At 44.4% G+C, this 18289-nt stretch overlaps 1 protein-coding gene across 1 annotated transcript in view; it reads right to left on the reverse strand.

Moving 5' to 3' along the window:
* Window positions 1-16792, reverse strand: part of gpat3 (glycerol-3-phosphate acyltransferase 3) — a 44274-nt gene extending 27482 nt beyond the window's left edge. Inside the window, exons 1-4 of the mRNA XM_080195035.1 lie at window positions 16441-16792; window positions 13566-13632; window positions 6706-7009; window positions 2425-2499 (exon numbers count right to left, since the gene is read on the reverse strand). Coding sequence (XP_080051161.1) covers window positions 2425-2499; window positions 6706-7009; window positions 13566-13632; window positions 16441-16584 — 590 coding nt within the window. The 5' untranslated portion in view covers window positions 16585-16792. The remainder of the gene's footprint in view (window positions 1-2424; window positions 2500-6705; window positions 7010-13565; window positions 13633-16440) is intronic.
* Window positions 16793-18289: the final 1497 nt, after the last annotated feature.

Genomic DNA, 18289 nt, shown 5'->3' on the forward strand with positions numbered 1-18289 from the left:
AGAGGTGTGGGGAACTAAATGCTCGTTTGTTTGACACCGAGAAGCTAAGATCCTGGTTCCAAACATGCAACACAACAAATTTCAAAAATGTTTGCAGTTTTTAAAAGGTTTATCTATTAGCATCACAAGCAGGCTCAAATGAACACTGCAGTGAACTTGCTGTGAAAATCCCCTAGTCGCCACTCTCTGGCACCTGGTTGGGTACACTGAGGGAGAATTTAGTACGGCCAATATACCTAGCCAGCACGTCTTTTTGGAACGTGGGAGGAAAACAGAGGAAACCCACACGGGGAGAATGTGCAAACTCCGCACAGACAGTCACCCAAGCCGGGAATTGAACCCGGGCCCCTGGCGTTGTGAGGTAGCAGTGCTAACTGTCGTGCTGCCCCAATCACCTTCTGATGACAAAAGATGTGCAACAGTCTCTGTTTTGTTTTATGATATTCTGTATGATCGGTGATTGGATTTTAAACTTAAGTCTAGAAATATTGTCGGTGATCCTAGTTTAATGCACTCATATGATATCCTTTTGCCCAATACCTCAACTAAGGTGCTTACTTTGAATAGGCAAAGGAATATAAAACCATCGTATCAAAAGCATCCCAAATCATAGCATCATTTCAATAACAGTGACAATAATGCCTAAGCTCAAAATAACATCATTAAAATGATTAAGAAATTATACAATGTACGCATTCACTGTCTGGTTGCTCACCCAGCTGTAGATATATATGCTCACGCACAAAATATTTCACGTAAATTCTGGAAGATGTTATTAAATGTCAATGTGCATCCCCAAGGCTGGAAGTTTCTGCTGATCTGCCAAATTTTCTGTCTTGTCCATTACGATTCCTGGGAAATTTTCGGCCAATGTTGCTGGATGCACCCAGGTAAGTACATCCCCTATATTAAGTGTATTCACTTTAAAAACTGCCACTACCCCACTGCTTGTGCTGGCATGAGTTCAAGATTTTATATCTAAAATGATCTTTGCTCCAGTTCATTGGTTCAGCATGGGAAGGATTTTTTCAATATGTTTTGGAGATTCTGGGCAGGATTTTGTGGCCTTATTCATCCCACAACTGTAAAATCCCACCCGAGGTCCAGCCCTCGCCCACTCTGATTCCTGTGGTAGGCCTGATGGTAAACATCCTGCCTCAGCGTTACCCATGTATCAATTGGTAGCACTCGCCCTCAGAGTCAGAAAGGTGATAGTTTAAGTCCTAGATCAGAAAGCTGAACTGAAAAAAAAGCTAGACTAACCCTCCAGTGCAGTTCGGAGAGAGTGCTACACTGTCAGAGGCACCCTTTTTCAAAGGAGGGGTTAAACTCGAGCTTAATCTCCTCTCTCAGGTGAACGCAATAGATCCCATACAAGGGTTTGGAAGAAGAACAGGGAAGGTTTTGCAAATGCCTAATCAATGTTTATCCCTCAAGCAATATCACCAAACAAATTCTCTGGTCATTATTACATTTCTTTAAACAGGAGCTTTCCCTGAACAAATCGGCTACAGTTTCACTGCATTGGCTGTAAAAGCATTTTGGGACGTTCTGAAGGGCACTATATAAATGCAGACCTGTTTTTCCTCCTTTAGCAGCTGCACCCAGACATGCTTCCATGTCAGGATTTCATTGGGTAAGCCAAGCCAACAGCAAGGATGAGAAACAAACACACTATTGTAGCACATGAATAGGAGCAGGTCACTCACAGCAGAGAAGCTGAACTACGAAGCATTCTGTTTGCACCTCCGTAAACAAATGCATTGTGAGTCTCCACCTGCACTCTGCCCATTAGTTACACACTGCATTTCTTGGGGTTTCATTGCGCGGTGTCTCAGTCTTAATATTTTACAAGTCAGTTCTCTATTCCCCCCAGATCAGGTGTGACACCCACCCCCTCCTCTTACAGTATCCCACAATTCCCATCTCCAGAGCTTTGACCATTGGACAATTTATAGGCCAGAGGTCAACGGCCATGTACAAAATCATAAAAAGTGCAAACAAGCAGCTTTCTCACAGATTCTCCTCTTTCCTTGCTAACTTTTTTGCGTCTCTCGCTTTCTCTCTCTCTCTCTTGTTTTGCGTTTCTCCAGCTGTGAAATTTTCATTTGCGTTCCCCTGGTGGGAAACTAGAAAATCCAGGATATTGTGACGGGCTAAGGAGCCCATTATTGAAACCCACAGGAGCAAACTCTGTCGATAACCTCAAATGAGTTTATCCAGCGAGCTTAACCAGAAAAGTTTCAATTCAATCATCTTTTTGTCAAGTGAACTCAGTGGTGGCAAAGGTGGTCCCGGTATTTCAAGACGGGTGGAGAGGGTTGGGTACGAATCATAAGGGGACATTTCTCCTCCTGAGGATGATCAGTAACCTCCCCCTCCCCGCTGAAATGATACACATCTACAACATGCACTCTTCCTTACCTGCTGTTTGGCAGCTGTCCTACTAAAGTGGTCCCAATCACCAGCCAGCTAATGCCAATCAAACCCAAAGTGATCCTGCAGAGAGAACATGTTGGATGGTCTTGTCACTAATTCACTGCATGGCAGAAGATAATAACCATTGACTCATACTTCATGCAAATGACCAGTAAATAAATTGCACTTGTTTGCAGTGTTCTAGAATTTCAACACTGCTTCACAGCAGTAAGGCTGCAGGTTCAGCCCTGGAGAGGGGAGGGCTGCAGGCTGCAGTTAAGGGTAGGGTGGGGTAGGGAGGGGCAGGGCGGATGCAGCGCTGCAGGTTCAGTCCGGGAGGGAGGGGGTGTTGCAGTCCCTGCTGGAGAGTGCTGCGAACTAGTTGGATTGCCAGCTCTGCATTGCTACAACAGTGCAATTCATGTGCAATTCTGTGTTAACCAGCACTTCTGTAGCGGGGGTGGTACACTGAGGGAGACTTTAGCACGGCCAACGCACCTAACCAGCACGTCTTTCGGGCTCAGAGGGGAAACCGGAGCACCTGGGAGGAACCCAAGCAGACACAGAGAGAGAACGTTCAGATTCCGCACAGATAGTGACCCAAGCCAGGAATCGAACCCAGGTCCCTGGCGCTGTGAGGCAGCAGTGCTAACCATTGTGCCACCATGCTGCCCTATGGGTTGGTGCTCTCAGTCAGCTTGTTGTTGTTCCACACTCTTATTCAGCTTGGACACAAGTTTTCTCCATGTGTGTGCTGATTTCAGCATCAAGTGCTAGAGATTGTGGAGTCTAGATGTCTGAAGCTTTGTGAAGTGGGAGGCAAAATAACTGGCACTGTAATCCAAATTATTAAACCCCTTTCAATTCCATAAACCTAATAACCATGTTCACAATTTCACTAGCGCTGAATAGCTTCTGCTTGAGAACAGATTAACAATATTTCGGACTCAAATCAAAACTGAGCAGCAGCAGCCCAACGCATACAAGCAGGTAGTGAAAATCATTGTCTGCACATTGCAAACTGGGTCGGCTTTGAAATGCCCTGGATCATTTTGACCACATTAAAACGTGCTGATGTGTTACACAAAGGTGCTGATCTTGACACAGGGTTTCCAGGTGCTAGACCTCATACCAAGTTGGAGATGTGATAGTGATACAGACATCCTCAGGTCTCAAAGCAAAGCAACTGCTGAATTATGCAAACTTAAAATAGCAACATCTGATCCAGAACCTAACAAACATAAGAGTAGAACCAGAAAGCCCAAGAATGTGTGCTTGGTCAGCGAGATAATCTGAAATTGCTACAATGCAGGTTAGAGACAACATGCAACAGCAACCATCAGCACAAAGCTGGGATAACACTCCACCCATTTATATTATGATTCAACCATTTAATCCCTGGCCTACTCTGCAGTTTGATGGACAGTAACGAAATAATAAAGACTTTCCCTGGTGAGTCATCGCTGTGGTCCCAGGTGAAGTAAAATGATAAAACAGATAAGTCCTGCACAAGGAACCTCAATGTCAGACAGACAATGAGAGCACGCCAACCAGCTAAGAGTCCAACCTCACTACAAATGCTACATACACAACATACACCATTTCTGGACTTTCGACACCATTTCAAGGTGAATGCAAGATTTAAAGGGTTAAGCTATTGGGACAGATTGCATAAACTGGCTTACTTTCCATTGCGTCTAGAAGGCTGAGCGTAATTTGAGTGAGGTGTTTGAAATGATAAGGTGCATAGAGAGAAGCCACTTCTAAAGTCAAGAGCGAGGGAACGTAATCTTCAAAGAGGATGCTTAGGAGCGAAATCAGAAAGCACTTTTCACATAAAAGGATTTTGGAAATCTGAAGTCAATCGATGTTTGTTAAGGAAGAGTACCAAAGCAAATAGAACAAATGTGGGCAAATAAAGTTGAGGCACAGCCATTGTAAAGAATGATGCACAAACCATTTCTGACATCCCAGCAGAGAACAGCTTAAAATACAGAGACATGGGACACATGCCTTCTAGCAGAATCCATCACTAGCCATCATTACAAGGTACTCATTAATAATTCAGTAGAAAGTCAGTTTTTTTCCCCCAAGGGTGGACAGTCAGAGGTTCTTTCCTGGGGTGGAAGTGTCAATTACATCGGGGCACAGGCTCAAAGCAAGAGGGGAAAGTTTAAGGGAGATGTGCAAAGGACGTTTTTCATGCAGAGTGGTAGGTGTCTGGAACGTGCTCCCAGAAGAGGTGATGGAAGCAGGCACATTAGCAACATTTAAGAGGCATCTGGATGAGTACATGAATAGGGAGAGGATAGAGGGGTACGGACCGAGTAAGGGCAGAGGTTTTTTTTAATAGTTTGGGTTAGTGTATCATGATTGGCTCAGGCTTGGAGGGCTGAAGGGCTAGTTCCTGTGCTATACTTTCCTTTGTTCTTTGGTTTTAACTCCTTTACCCAAAGAGGCGAGAATGTGGAACTTGCCACCAAAAGGAACAATAGTGGCAAATAACACAGCTGCATTTAAGCGGATGCCATTATCTCACGTGAGAACACCATCCACCAGGTACACGGTACAAACTCTTGTGACTTGGCCAACATTGTCTACCTGATACGCTGCAGGAAAAATGGTGTCTTGTAGCATGGTACATTGGCGAGACCATGCAAACGCCAATGGATGAATGGACACCACTCAACAATCATCAGGAAGGAGTGTTCCTTTCCTGTCGGGGAACGCTTTAGCAGTCAAGGCCATTCAGCTTCTGATTTTCCGGTCAACGTTCTCCAAGGCGGCCTTCATGACACACGACAACGTAGAATCACTGAACAGAAACTGATAGCCAAGTTCCGCACACATAAGGATGACCTCACCCCGGATCATGCCACACTATCTGCAACTCCCACATCTTGCCCGGGTTTGCAAAATCTCACTAACTATCCTGGCTGGAAACAATTCACACCTCTTTAACTTGTGCTTAACCCTGTCTCCACTCTCATTGTCTGTACCTGTAAAGATTTGATTACCTGTTAAGACTTGCATTCCAACCATTATCTTGTAATTGAGTTTGTGTCTACAGTTGCCCATTTGTGAAACAAATCCTACACTCTCTTGATGAAGGAGCAGTACTCCGAAAGCTTGTGCAACTAAATAAACCTGTTGGACTTTAACCTGGTGTTTGAGATTACTTACTGTGCCTGCCCCAGTTCAACGCTGGCATCTCCCCACCTTAAATAGAGTAGGAGGCTGCTTATGAGAATCACAAACACTAGCATGGATTAGTTGGCCAAATGGCCTGTTACGGTGCTGCACATTCTATGTAGATCTCTGCGCCTCTTGTTACTGTGGGGAGGGAGGAATCAGCTGTGATCATCAACTTGCTTCATCAAATGGGAGGGAGGAAAGGAGATGTTAAGAAGGGGAAGCACAAAGGAAAATTTGCAGAATCAACATCAACAGAAAATGAAACGGAAAATGCACCACTCACTGACGACAGAAAATTGAGTCCATGTGCCATGTCGTCCATTTTTGGTGACTGGCTGAAACACGACAAATTTTACCAAGCTGCAGCATTTCTTGATCACAAAATCTCTATATCCAAATCTTCTTCACTCCAGTGAATGATGTTTTGGCACAGTGGTTAGCACTGCTGCCTCACAGGCAGTGACCCAGGTCCAATTCCCACCTCGGGTCACTGTCTGTGGGGAGTCTGCATGTTCTCCCCATGTCTCTGTGGGTTGCATCCGGGCGCTCTGGTTTCCTCCCACAGTCCAAACATGTGCAGATTAGGTGGATTGGCCATGGTAAATTGTACCTTGCTGTCCAAAGATGTGTAGGTGAGGGGTATTGGTGAAGCTAAATTGCCCCTTAGTGTCCCAAGCTGCATGGGTTAGATGGATCTGCCTCTTGAGGCAGTCCCCTCGAAAGCTTGTGAGTATTATCAAATAAATCGGTTGGACTAAAACCTGGTGTTGTCAGACTTTTTACTGTGTTTACGCCAGTCCAACGCCGGCATTCCCACATCATGACTACTTAGATGGATCAGCCATGGCAAATGTGTGGGGTTACGGTGACAGGGTGGGGGAGAGGGACTGAGTAAGATACTCTGTCAGAGAGTCAGTGCAGACTTGATGGGCCAAAATGACCTCTTCTGCATTGTCCGGATTTTATGATTGTATGAACATTGTACCTCGGATCCATTAAAATATTTTTGTTCATTTGAATCGTACTCACAAACTAGTGTTGAAGCACTGTACAAAACCTTTGGACTTCCCTTCAGTTTTATTATGCACTCACCGGAGAGGCAGGAGGACTCCATAGCGAATTCCCACTCCCAGACCCCAGAGTATCGTCAGGCGAACACTGATGTGCTGGAAGTTTTTGTTTGTTCTCGTTAACAGGTTCCACAGGACCAACTCTTCCGAGCTGAATCGAGTGGTCACTTCATCCTCGACAATGGCTTCAAATCCTTTCTTTGAGAAATAGAGCACGTCGGACATGTCAAAGTCTGCTTCGTGCCAGGGCCTGTTCATGTTCGAGTAGCGTCTCAATTCCATCATCTCTTCTTCCATCGACACTTTATCACGCTTCTCGATAATTTCTGTCAGTCAATAATAAACACTTGTCAGTTCTAATGAAATGATAATTGGCGGAGAATAATAGCCAAAATTCAATGTGTGCACATACATTGTGGGGAGTAGTGGCCGGAGGGTGGAGGAAGAGAAAGACATATGATAGAACCTCTCCTATACTTCAAAATGAAAGTGTATAAAAGCATTTCCCTAAAGAGTTCTAAACACCAATTTTGGTTTTCTGTGTGGCACGTACAGATGGTCCATCCACGTGGAGTTAACAGTCGAGCATTTAAATACACAAATATAACAGGTGCAGCGCAGATATCAAAGCAGAATAAGTACCAATGGGAAATTATAAACTCACTCTCTCTCTGATAAATTGGCTTCTGAATATCCAGTTCGTTTTAATTAGTTGCTCCTGGGAGGCAAGCAATGCTGACAAATTGGCACCGTTTGCCTATCCCCAATGCCCTGAGGTGGTGGTGGTAGTGGTGGTGAGCCAGTTATTGAAACCATTTCTTGGACTGCTTCAAAACCTAAGAGAACTGCCGGCAACCCGGGTTACGTCGGTAACTCACTCAGATGACTTTGGATAACGCCACATCAAAATTTTTGTGTGAAAATCTAGGCCATCACGTTATTGGTGCAAAAGGAAACTGACATGAGCTGATCCTTTGCCTGAGGGAAGGGTTAAAAATGAGCCCATTCAGCCCCAAAGCTGGGTCAACGACCAAAGAAATCTGCAAAACAGCATAACTCAGTTACAAACATGTTTTCCTCGCAAGAATCTATTTTACATTCCAGTTGTGCTAAAACACCCCATGAAATCCCAGGTGTACTTCCTTTTTTATTCGTTCATGGGACATAGGGGTCGCTGGTTGGCCAACATTTATTGCCCATCCCTAATTGCCCAAGGGCAGTTGAAAGTTAATCACATTGCTGTGGCTTTGGAGTCACATGTAGGCCAAATCAGGTAAGATTAGCAGATTTCCTTCCCTGAGGACGTTAATGGGATTTTCTGACAGTCAACACTGGTTTCATGGTAATCACTAGATTCCTGATTCCAGATATTTTTATTGAATTCAAATTCCACCATCTGCTGTGGTGGGATTCGAACCCGGGTCCCCAGAACATTAGCTGTGTTTCTGGATTCATAGTCTAGCAATAATACAACTGGACCATCACCTCCCCATATCACCTCCCACTTAGATCAATTCTGGTCACCTACAAGTCTGCTCCTACCACACTGGCTACAGTTTCTTCCTCCGTGCCACAGAATTCATTCTTTTTCTAAATTCATTCTTGTGGTATGGGCATTACTGGCAATTAAGGACAGCATTTAATGCCCATCCTTAGTTTCCCTCAGAGTGTCAATCTTTCAGCTTTTTTCAAAAAAGTCCTTTCCTGGGATGCAGACATCACTGACAAGGCCAGGATTTTTATTGCCCAACCCTAATTTACTTTTTCAAAGACAATTGGGGATGGACAACAGAAACACTGACCCGGCCAGCAATGCCGACATCCATCTTTTAAATGAGCATTTTGAAGCAACTGAGTGACTTTGCTTGGCTACTTCAGTTCAGCTACAAGACTGGAGTCATATCAGGTCAGGATAGCAAGTTTCTTTGCCTGAAAAACCAGTTGGCTTTGTCAGATAGCCACACTCTTTATTTTGTTTTCCCATTCAAATTTTCAAAGTGCCATTGTGGGCGTGATTTGAATTCACTCCTTTGAAACTTTTTAATTTGTTCACACATTGTTGCAAAGCCAGTACTTACACCCATCCCTAATTGCCCCGAAAGTGAGCCGCCTTCTTGATTGCAATTGAGTGGCTTGCAGACACTGTTGAGCGTCTGAAGTCATACCACGCTAAAATGCCATCCCTACTACCTTCCACGGGAGGTCACCTTTGTTATCCTGACAGCAGTTTACATTCCACCCCATGCAGACGCGAACTTCCTAACGCACAGACCACAATCCATAAGGATAGGCAATAACAGCTCCTCCACGATCATCCTCAACACTGGTGCCCCACAAGGCTGTGTTCTCAGTCCCCTACTATACTCCTTATATACCTATGACTATCTGGCCAAATTTCCCTTCAATTCTATTTTCAAGTTTGATGATGACACCGTCATACTGGGACAGATCTCAAACAATGACAAGACAGATTACAGGAATGAGATGGAGAATCTGGTGAACTGGTGCAGCAACAATAATCTCTCCTTCAATGTCAACAAAACGAAGAAGATTGTCATCGACTTCAAGAAGCATAAAGAAGAACATACCCCTGTCTACATCAGTGGGGGCGAAGTAGAAAGTGTCGAGAACTTCAGGTTTGTAGGTGTCCAGATCACCAACAACCTGTCCTAGTCTCCCCCATGCCGACACTGTCGTTAAGAAAGCCCACCAATGCCTCTACTTTCTCAGAAGACTTAGGAAATTCGGCATGTCAGCTACGACTTTCACCAACTTTTATAGATGTTCCATAGAAAGCATTCTTTCTGGTTGAATCACAGCTTCGTATGGCTCCTGCTTTGCCCAAGATCGCAAGGAACTACAAAAGGTCGTGAATGTAGCCCAATCCATCACACAAACCAGCCTCCTGTCCATTGACTCTGTCTACACTTCCCGCTGCCTCAGCAAAGCAGCCAGCATAATAAAGCATAACCCCAGACATTCTCTCTTTCACCTTCTTCCATCGGGAAAAAGATACAAAAGTCTGAGGTCACGTACTAACCGACTCAAGAAGAGCTCCTTCCCTGCTGCCATCAGACTTTTGAATGGACCTACCTTACATTAAGTTGATCTTTCTCTACACCCTCGCTATGACTATAACACTACATTCTGCACCATCCCTTTTCCTTCTCCCCTATGTACTCTATGAATGGTATGCTTTGTCTGTATAGTGCACAAAAAAAAATACTTTTCACTGTATGCTAATACATGTGACAATAATTAAATCAAATCAAATCAGGGCAAACCAGATAAGGGGTGACAGATTCCCTGACCTTTCCTATTAGTGAAGCAGATGCAGTTTTCCGACAATCCCATCATTGCAAAGGCTCCCTCTCACTTCCCTGTGCTACGCTAAACTAAACGGGATGAGCCTGTCTAACAGCTTTTACAAATTGCCCTAATTATCAAAAGCAAGCCCAGACAGCACCAATCTGAATTGTGAATGTGCAGCCTTTAAGAGAAATAAGAGAGTTACAAAAAAAGGAGAAAAAGTTACAATGTATAGCTCCATTCTTGACAACAAAGAAAACTCAATGGTGATGCCAGTTAGGTGTCCAGTTAACCATCAGTTACTGGTTCCCACAAAAGCAAGACAAAAACTGATACCAGTTCATTCTCCCTCTAATTATTCAAAGCCAAACTTCAAAGACGAGAGGTGGTTTGGTATTAACAGTTGTAAATGAGCCGAATCCTTTCTACTTCATCTGGTTGGGACGCTAGTTGGAAAAATGTGATGCATAACATTTGATCAGAAACTATTAACCATAAAGAGATAAGCTCTTATGTTGCACAAACGCAACATAAGAGCTTATCTCGTGCACGGGTAGTGAGTGACAAGTGGCCACCGTGCACGCCTGCAATATAAATTTTGCAAGATTGTACAGCAAGGTAACCATCTTCACTAATTATCATTTAAATCTGTGAACAATACAGCTTTATCTAATCACATTCACTGGTGCAGTTCGAAGTGCAACTTGAGTATGGGTCCTTGTGGGCAATGGCGATTAATGGTGTTGGTAGAGTAGTATTTCATTTTGCTTTAAGTGATAGTGTATTACACACAAGATGCAACAGGTGCCTCCGAAGGCACGGACAGCCACCCTCCTGGAGTTTATAATTATGGGGCCTAATCAGCTGCCTTCAGCAATGTTGAATTCCACAAGAGGGTTGAACGTTCACCTAAATAGGTAGAAAGTCTAATCTGCACATCACTGACTTGTGTGGAACTCTTCCCCTGACAACTGGAAGGACCCAAAGCCGGGAACACAAACTCCCCAACCAGACGCACATTTTGGTGATGCCACTTGTGTTCTATATTACATGATGTGGGAATGCCGGCATTGGACTGGCGTAAACACAATGAAAAGTCTGACAACACCAGGTTTTAGTCCAACCGATTTATTTGATAATACTCACAAGCTTTCGAGGGGACTGCCTCTTCGTCAGGTGAATGGAGAGTATATTACACCCAGCAATGGAAACATCGCCAGTAAGGACACATCAAAGCAAAATAAGATTCAAGATGTGATCGCTGATGTCACGTACCAAACCACATCTCTCTCACTTTATAATCACAATAAATTCAAAACACTGTGATTACATTTCCCCCGTAAATTCATCCAGGTTATTAGAGAGTGTCTAAAAGGAATTAAAATGATCATGACACAAGTCAGCTCCTCAAAGCTTTCTGAAGCTATTTGAAGATGGAAGTGACAGCCAGAATCTTACGGCTGTTCACGCCGGCGGGATTTTCTGATCCCGCTGCAGTAAATGAAGGTTTGGCTGGACGCCAAATTTTCCATCCTCGCTGCAGCAGCGGGGCTTGAACAGCTGGTAAGCTTAAATCTGTAGTGTGTAACATTGTACACAAGTTGGATTACCAATTTTGCGGCATCAGACTCAAGCTACCCCAAATGATGCCGAATAACCTGCAATCATTTCCTGTGAAACTACACAACAGTCCTTAATAATACAGGGCGGTGAGTATCCTCCATTTATAAACCCGGAAACTGAACATATCCAAAAACTGCACCATTTTAAAAACCTCATCAACCTTTCAGCACAGGAAAGTCTAAATGCTTCTCTACACTGTTTACTTTGTGATTTTTGTAGTGAACATCTCAAAAAGAAACTTGTTGCAGGTACCCTGTATCAATGAATAATAAATACATCTTATTTTGCAAGCCATTTTATTTATTTTAGAGTGTAGGGGACCCCAGCTTAAGCTATTGTAATGTTGGTTTATATGGATTATCTGAAAACCAAAATTATCCTAAATGTAACTGGAGGGGGGGGCTGGTTTCAGATAAAGGATACTCAAAGTGTAGTATAATTAAGAGGTACATCACAGCAATGATGTTGAATTTTATTCAGATTTTAAAACTCTCCCCCATACACCGCTCTTCATGCCTGTGAAACTCTCTCTCAGGCAGGCAGCGTTGTCCCAAATGGGCAGGTCTGAAGGTTTTAGTGTTACCATCAGCTAGTAAACAAGAGTTGTTGGATGGAGTTTGCACAGCAGGAAAAAAAAATGAACTTGGATGTTTGCTTTGTTTTATTTTATTCTCAGCATCCATCAGGGTCAATTCCGGTGGGAGTTTGTTCCCTGTGCCATCTAATATACAAGCCCAAAAAAAAATTCTCTTTCCCACATGTAATCCTCAGGACCAGTTCCCATACACAAGATCAAATGAAACTTCCCCTCATCAGGTTAGACTGTAAACTTATCAAACGAAGATGTACACTGACTTTGAAAATGGTTGTTAGCCCTAGAATTATCTGAGGAGCTTGCCTGGTTAAATTGCCACAATAATTCAGAAAATGCTACGAACATCTATGAAATGAAAGATAGATTCCTGAATATCATTTCTGACATCTTGCTCAAATCTAGTCGCGATGTCTGGACTGAAATGAGATTTTCATTTACATGGTGTTTTTAAAGTTGAACCTAAAAACAATATATTCTATATTTCTGCTTTGTCTCCCAACACATGACTGCTTTGAGCGGACGAGTATACAGTGCTGGGTTCGCAGTAAAGCACAACATTTTCTTTTAAGGTGGACGTGGTCAGATTCTTGTTAGGCAAAAGAACCAAAGGAGATGGGAATGTGGAACTCAACATCAACAGATCAGCAGACAGAGGAGGCTTGAAGGACTGAATGGCTTACTTCTGCTCCTATTTCATATGTTCTCTCATTGTTTCTCTACCCAAATGGATGGAAGCTCACCGAGTCAGCTAAAGGCTGGACAGTGACACTTACCGGAACCCCACAACAAGACCTGTCTTGCTCTTCTGCTGGTCAAACTAGTGTGCAGTCCTTATAAGGCATAGCTTTAATGAGAAAAGAGAAACAGGATGCTTCCCATAAAATATAGGAGCAGAATTAGGCCACTCAGCCCATCGAGTCTGCCCCACCATTCAATCATGGCTGATATTTTTCTCATCCCCATTCTCCTGCCTTTTCCCCATTACCCCCGATCCCCTTATTAATCAAGAACTGATCTATCTCTGTCTCAAAGACACTCAATGACCTGGTCTCCACAGCCTTCTGCGGCAAAAGAATTCCACAGATTCATCGCTCTCTGGCTAAAGAAATTCCTCCTCATCTCTGTAGTACACTAACATGGTATCTCAGGATAATTCAGAGCCACTCCATATTTAGATTTTGTACAAACAAAGCTTGTTGGTCAGTTCACAAAGTACTCTTTTTAAAAGTGCATCGAAGTCGTGCCCTCAGTCATTCCATCCAACAATACACATTTTGTCCATGTGCTATTTGAGTTATAAAATATCACATTTCCGTCATTTTTTGCCATTTCTAGAGTGGGGAAGTAAGCCTCACCATTGGAAGGAGAATAAGGATGGCCTGGCAGTTCCTGCACTCTCTTTTGTATTTTTCGAGTCGCCCACTGAAAGAAAGCAGATGACACTTCGGTTAGGAGAAGCTCAGAATGCAATTAGACATTCCCATTCTACAGAATGTCTGGGACTCGCATCGAACGGATGTTACTCCCCACCAAATCCTTACACCAGCAAACCAATCACAGAATCTCTACAGTGCCAAGGGAGGCCATTCAGCCCAACGAGTGTGCACCCACTCTCCCGAAAGAGCATCTCACCTAGGCTCATCTCCCCCATCCCCAGAGCCCCATGCCTTTGCCACGACTGACCTTTGGACACTAAGAGGCAATTTAGCATGGCCAATCCACCTACTCTGCACATCTTTGGACTGCATGAGGAAGCCGGAGCACTGAAAGGAAACCCATGCAGACATGGGGAGAACGTGCAAGCTCCACACAAACAGTCACCCAAGGCCGGAATTGAACCCTGGTCCCTGGAGCTGTGACACAAGAGTGTGCCACCATGCCGCTGAGTTATGGAGTTTCTCTCTGACATCATCTCCCAGCTCTTTGCTCTGTAAATGAGGACGGGTGCTGTGAGGGTGTGATGATAATAGAAGGATTTGCGAAGGTGTGATATGTATATGCGTGTGGGGGGGAATTGGGAAGGGGTGCTACTGTGCATGTTTGGCACAGCAGGAGGCCATTTGACCCATCAAGTCTATACCGACCACAATCTCGCCTAGGCCCTATTCCCGTATTCTCACGCATTTACCCTGCTAACCTCCCCAACACTAGGGGAGGTTATTGGCCAATTTAACATGGCCAATCAACCTAACCTGCCCATCTTTGAACAGTGGGAGGACGCTGGAGTACCTGGAGGAAGACCACGCAGACATGGGGAGAACATGCAAATTCCACACGGACAGTGAACTGAGGCTGGAATTGAAACTGGGTCCTGGCGCTCTGATGCAGCAGTGCTAACCACTGTGCCACCCCCAAAGGATGGTGTGTGAGGGTGAGGAGGTAAGGGATTGAGAGTTAGTGTGCATGTTAGGGGCAAGCTAGATACTCTCCACTTTCCCTCTTTGTTCGGCATTACTTTCAAGTAGTTATTCACAAAATCAAGAATGGTGAAAAAATCCTTGGCACCAACCTGTTCCCTATAATGAACAATTTCACTGCTTCAGAGGTTTATTTGGCTTTGTTTTTAAGAGACCAGAGCAAGTTACACCTTAATTCTACCTGAGCCATTGCATCACTCACATTCCAGACACAAAATTACATCCCACTTCAAAGCAGCTCTCCCGCAACTTAAGGGGCTGAGAGATTGAATCCGTTCAAGGTTCTGTATCTCAGTCTTGAGCTTACTAGCAGCGATGGAAAGTTTAAAATAAGCTGCCAAGAAGTGCCAAGGCAAAAGTGTAGCAATATTTATCAAGGTCCGTTCCCCTTTCAAACTGTTCACACCATGTTAATAAGGTTAAGGGATGAAATGTTTTTTGGAATGAAGGGCAGATTGTGGGTTCATGAGGCCAAAATGATATCCAAGTGGCAGTTTACATCATGGAAGATTTTACAGGCAATCCATCTTTTTACTTTTGGACAGTGAGTCTTATTTTCCTTCAGAGAACACAACAACTGCATGATGGAAACACTCCTTTACAGATCATATTTCACTTAAATAAGAACAGAAGAACGTTCGGTGGCACAGTGGTTAACACTGCTGCCTCACAGCGCCAGGGACCCGGGTTCAATTCCCGGTTTGGGTCTGTGCAAGGTCAGCACATTCTCCCCGTGTCTCTGTGGGTTTCTCTCAGGTGCTCCAGTTTCCTCCCACAGTTCGGAAGACATGCTGGTCAGAAGCTTTGGCCGGCTAAAAGTCTCCCTCAGTGTACCCGAACAGGTGTGGATTCTCATGGTAACTTCACTGCAGTGTTAACGTAAACCTACTTGTGACACTAATAAATAAGCTTTACGTTGGATTGGTTTCTTTTAGTTTGTACTCGTCCTCATCTTGTTCCTGGACTGAACACACACCAGTTACTCCAAGTGAAAGCAATATTACCCAAAAGGTACAATGATAAATGTGGGAGCAAGGAGAAGTGGGCGGAGTGAATGTGGGGAGTGAGGAGCCTGACCTGGCCAACATCCAGCTGCATGTATTTCCAGATGTGGTCGCTGGATAGTTATCAGCAGAGAAGCTTGCAGCATTGAGGATAATTCTAGTCGCACCCCGCCCCTTAAAGCAAACTAACAACACATGGGAAACCCATCAAACCAGATGTCTGAACAGCTCGCTCCTCATTACACAAACCCATTACAGATCAGCTTCCATTTAAAACTGGGGGGAAAAACGAGAGCACTTTAAAATTACAGTGCATTCCACTTTGTAAATAAATGCCATACAAACTTGAAATGCATCACTGGGGATCGCAAGTGTTGTAATGGACAATAACTGTTGAAGAACCTTGAGTTGAAATAGGGTCGTGTTCCCAGCAAGTCCCATTTTACCCCTTTAGAAATACCTGTCGTTGCTTGAGTGCTTAGTTGGCTCTCCAGCAGCATTCCTCTGCCTTTCTGTTTTTATATTATTACCGCCATTACTGGTGCAATTAGATGGGAATTGGGCAGGGTGGGTGCCAAGGGTAGCAGTGGCTTGTCCCCTGGCCACGGGGAGCCCTGTAAACAGTCGCATTGGAATGTGCTGTGTGGATTTGTTTGCCAGACAAAATAAGAAAATTTTCAATAGACATCAAACAAAAAGAAATACCTGTCCCCAGAATTCTCTTCTAATATTAGACACAGCCCCACAACTAAAGGCAAAGTGTCTTCAACTGACTTGTGATGTATCCCCTATCGAATAAAGGCCCTCACCTCAAGAGTCTTGATTAAAATCTTCATGTAGATCTCTGTTATTCCCAATGAAACTCCAAACATGGCAGGCAGCATAATGAGAGTGATCCCAAGAATCAGCCATATTGACAGCAACTTCAACAGAAATCCCCACAAATCCTCCATCCGCTGCCGCTCTCCGCTCTCTGCAACCAAATTGCACGGGGGCCCAGCTCTGCAGGCCAGATGTTAAATGGAGATTAATAATGGGGACGCTCTCCTGCACTCATAGTCGCTGACATTTTAACATCTCATTCTTTCTGTGTAACCTTGCCAAAAACAATACTTACACAAGCAACTTACATTGGTATAGCACCTTGGATGTAGTACAATATTCCAAGGTACTTCACAGGAGAACTACCAAGCAAAATTTGCCACCAAGTCTCATTAGGAAACAATAAAACAGGTGTATCAAAGGTTGGTCAGAGCTAGGCTTGAAAGAGTTCATAAGTTTATAAGATATAGGACCATTTGGCCCATCGAGTCCACTCTGCCATTCGATCATGGTTGATATGCTCCTCATCCCCATTTTCCTGCCTTCTCCCCATAACCCTTCAACCAATTACCAATTAAAAATCTGTCTAACTCCCTTTAAATTTACTCACCGTCCCAGCATCCACCACACTTTGGGGTAGCGAATTCCACAGATTCACAACCCCTTGGGAGAAGTAGTTTCTCCCCGACTCTGTTTTAAATTTGCTACCCCTTATCCTAAGGTACGACCTCTCGTCCTAGAATGCCCCACAAGAGGAAGCATCTGCTCCACCTGTACTTTATCCATACCGTTTATCATCTGGCATACCTCAATTTGATCTCCCCTCATTCTTCTGAATTCCAGAGTATAGGCCTAACCTGTTCGATCTTAAAGAGAGAGAAATGCAAAGTGACATTGGCAGAGAATCGCAGAGGTCAGGGGTCAGGCACAGCCACCAACAGGAGACTGAACAAAATGGAAGACGAGCGCGAGGCAAGATTTGGAGAAGTGGAGTGATTGCAGAAGATCGTAGGGCTGAACAGGGTACAGAGTACAGGAAGGAGAGTTCTACGCTGGATAATGGGCAAAAGGAAGAAATGAGAAGAGGCAAATATCCTATCCCTTCCTCCCGCCCCCACCATATAGATCTAAGGACCCACAGCTGTGCCAGTATTATGCACAATTGGGATATAACACAAATACTGTGTCCCAGTGAAAACCAGCAATATATTTGCCCCTGACTACCATCCCCTAACCCCACCATGGCACATTGCAGGACTGGAAACCCATCATATATATACCCCCAAACTCCTGTCCCGTCAGGATCGGGAGCTAAAAACATGAAATTGAGATTAGGGATTGGAGAATCCCCAGCACACCCAGGAGACAATGGGAATTGCAGGCACCCTATGCCCTCCACCCTATGCCCTCACTGAACCTGGTGATGAATACCCCACCCTTTGGGGTGCAGGAAGTGGGTGGCAGGAAATTGAAAAGTCAGGAGTGGACACCGTAAATGTAGACCACTGCAGTGGGATTGGAGACCCAACCATTCTCCCTCCTCGAAGACACCAAAGGGATGTTAAATGGGACAATGCACAGGCTGACCAGTAGCTAAGGGAATATCTGATTCTACCCAGCTACAGAAGCCTGGATGAAGGGGGTGCAGATTCACAGGCAGGAGAGTACAGGAGCTTCCCTCCTTCCTCCTACCCTCTCGTTGCATATCGGCTCTTACTGCTGCCCCTTATTTTGATTTCACTCACTCTTTCTCCATTAGACCACGTTTGCTCTCTACACCTGCTCCTTTCACTCCAGGTTCATTTGTTTGTTCCTGCTCGCCTTACTCTGAGCGGC

Source organism: Carcharhinus amblyrhynchos, chromosome 1 (genome assembly GCF_965287045.1).
Source record: "Carcharhinus amblyrhynchos chromosome 1, sCarAmb.v2.hapA, whole genome shotgun sequence".
NCBI classification, from domain to species: Eukaryota; Metazoa; Chordata; class Chondrichthyes; order Carcharhiniformes; family Carcharhinidae; genus Carcharhinus; species Carcharhinus amblyrhynchos.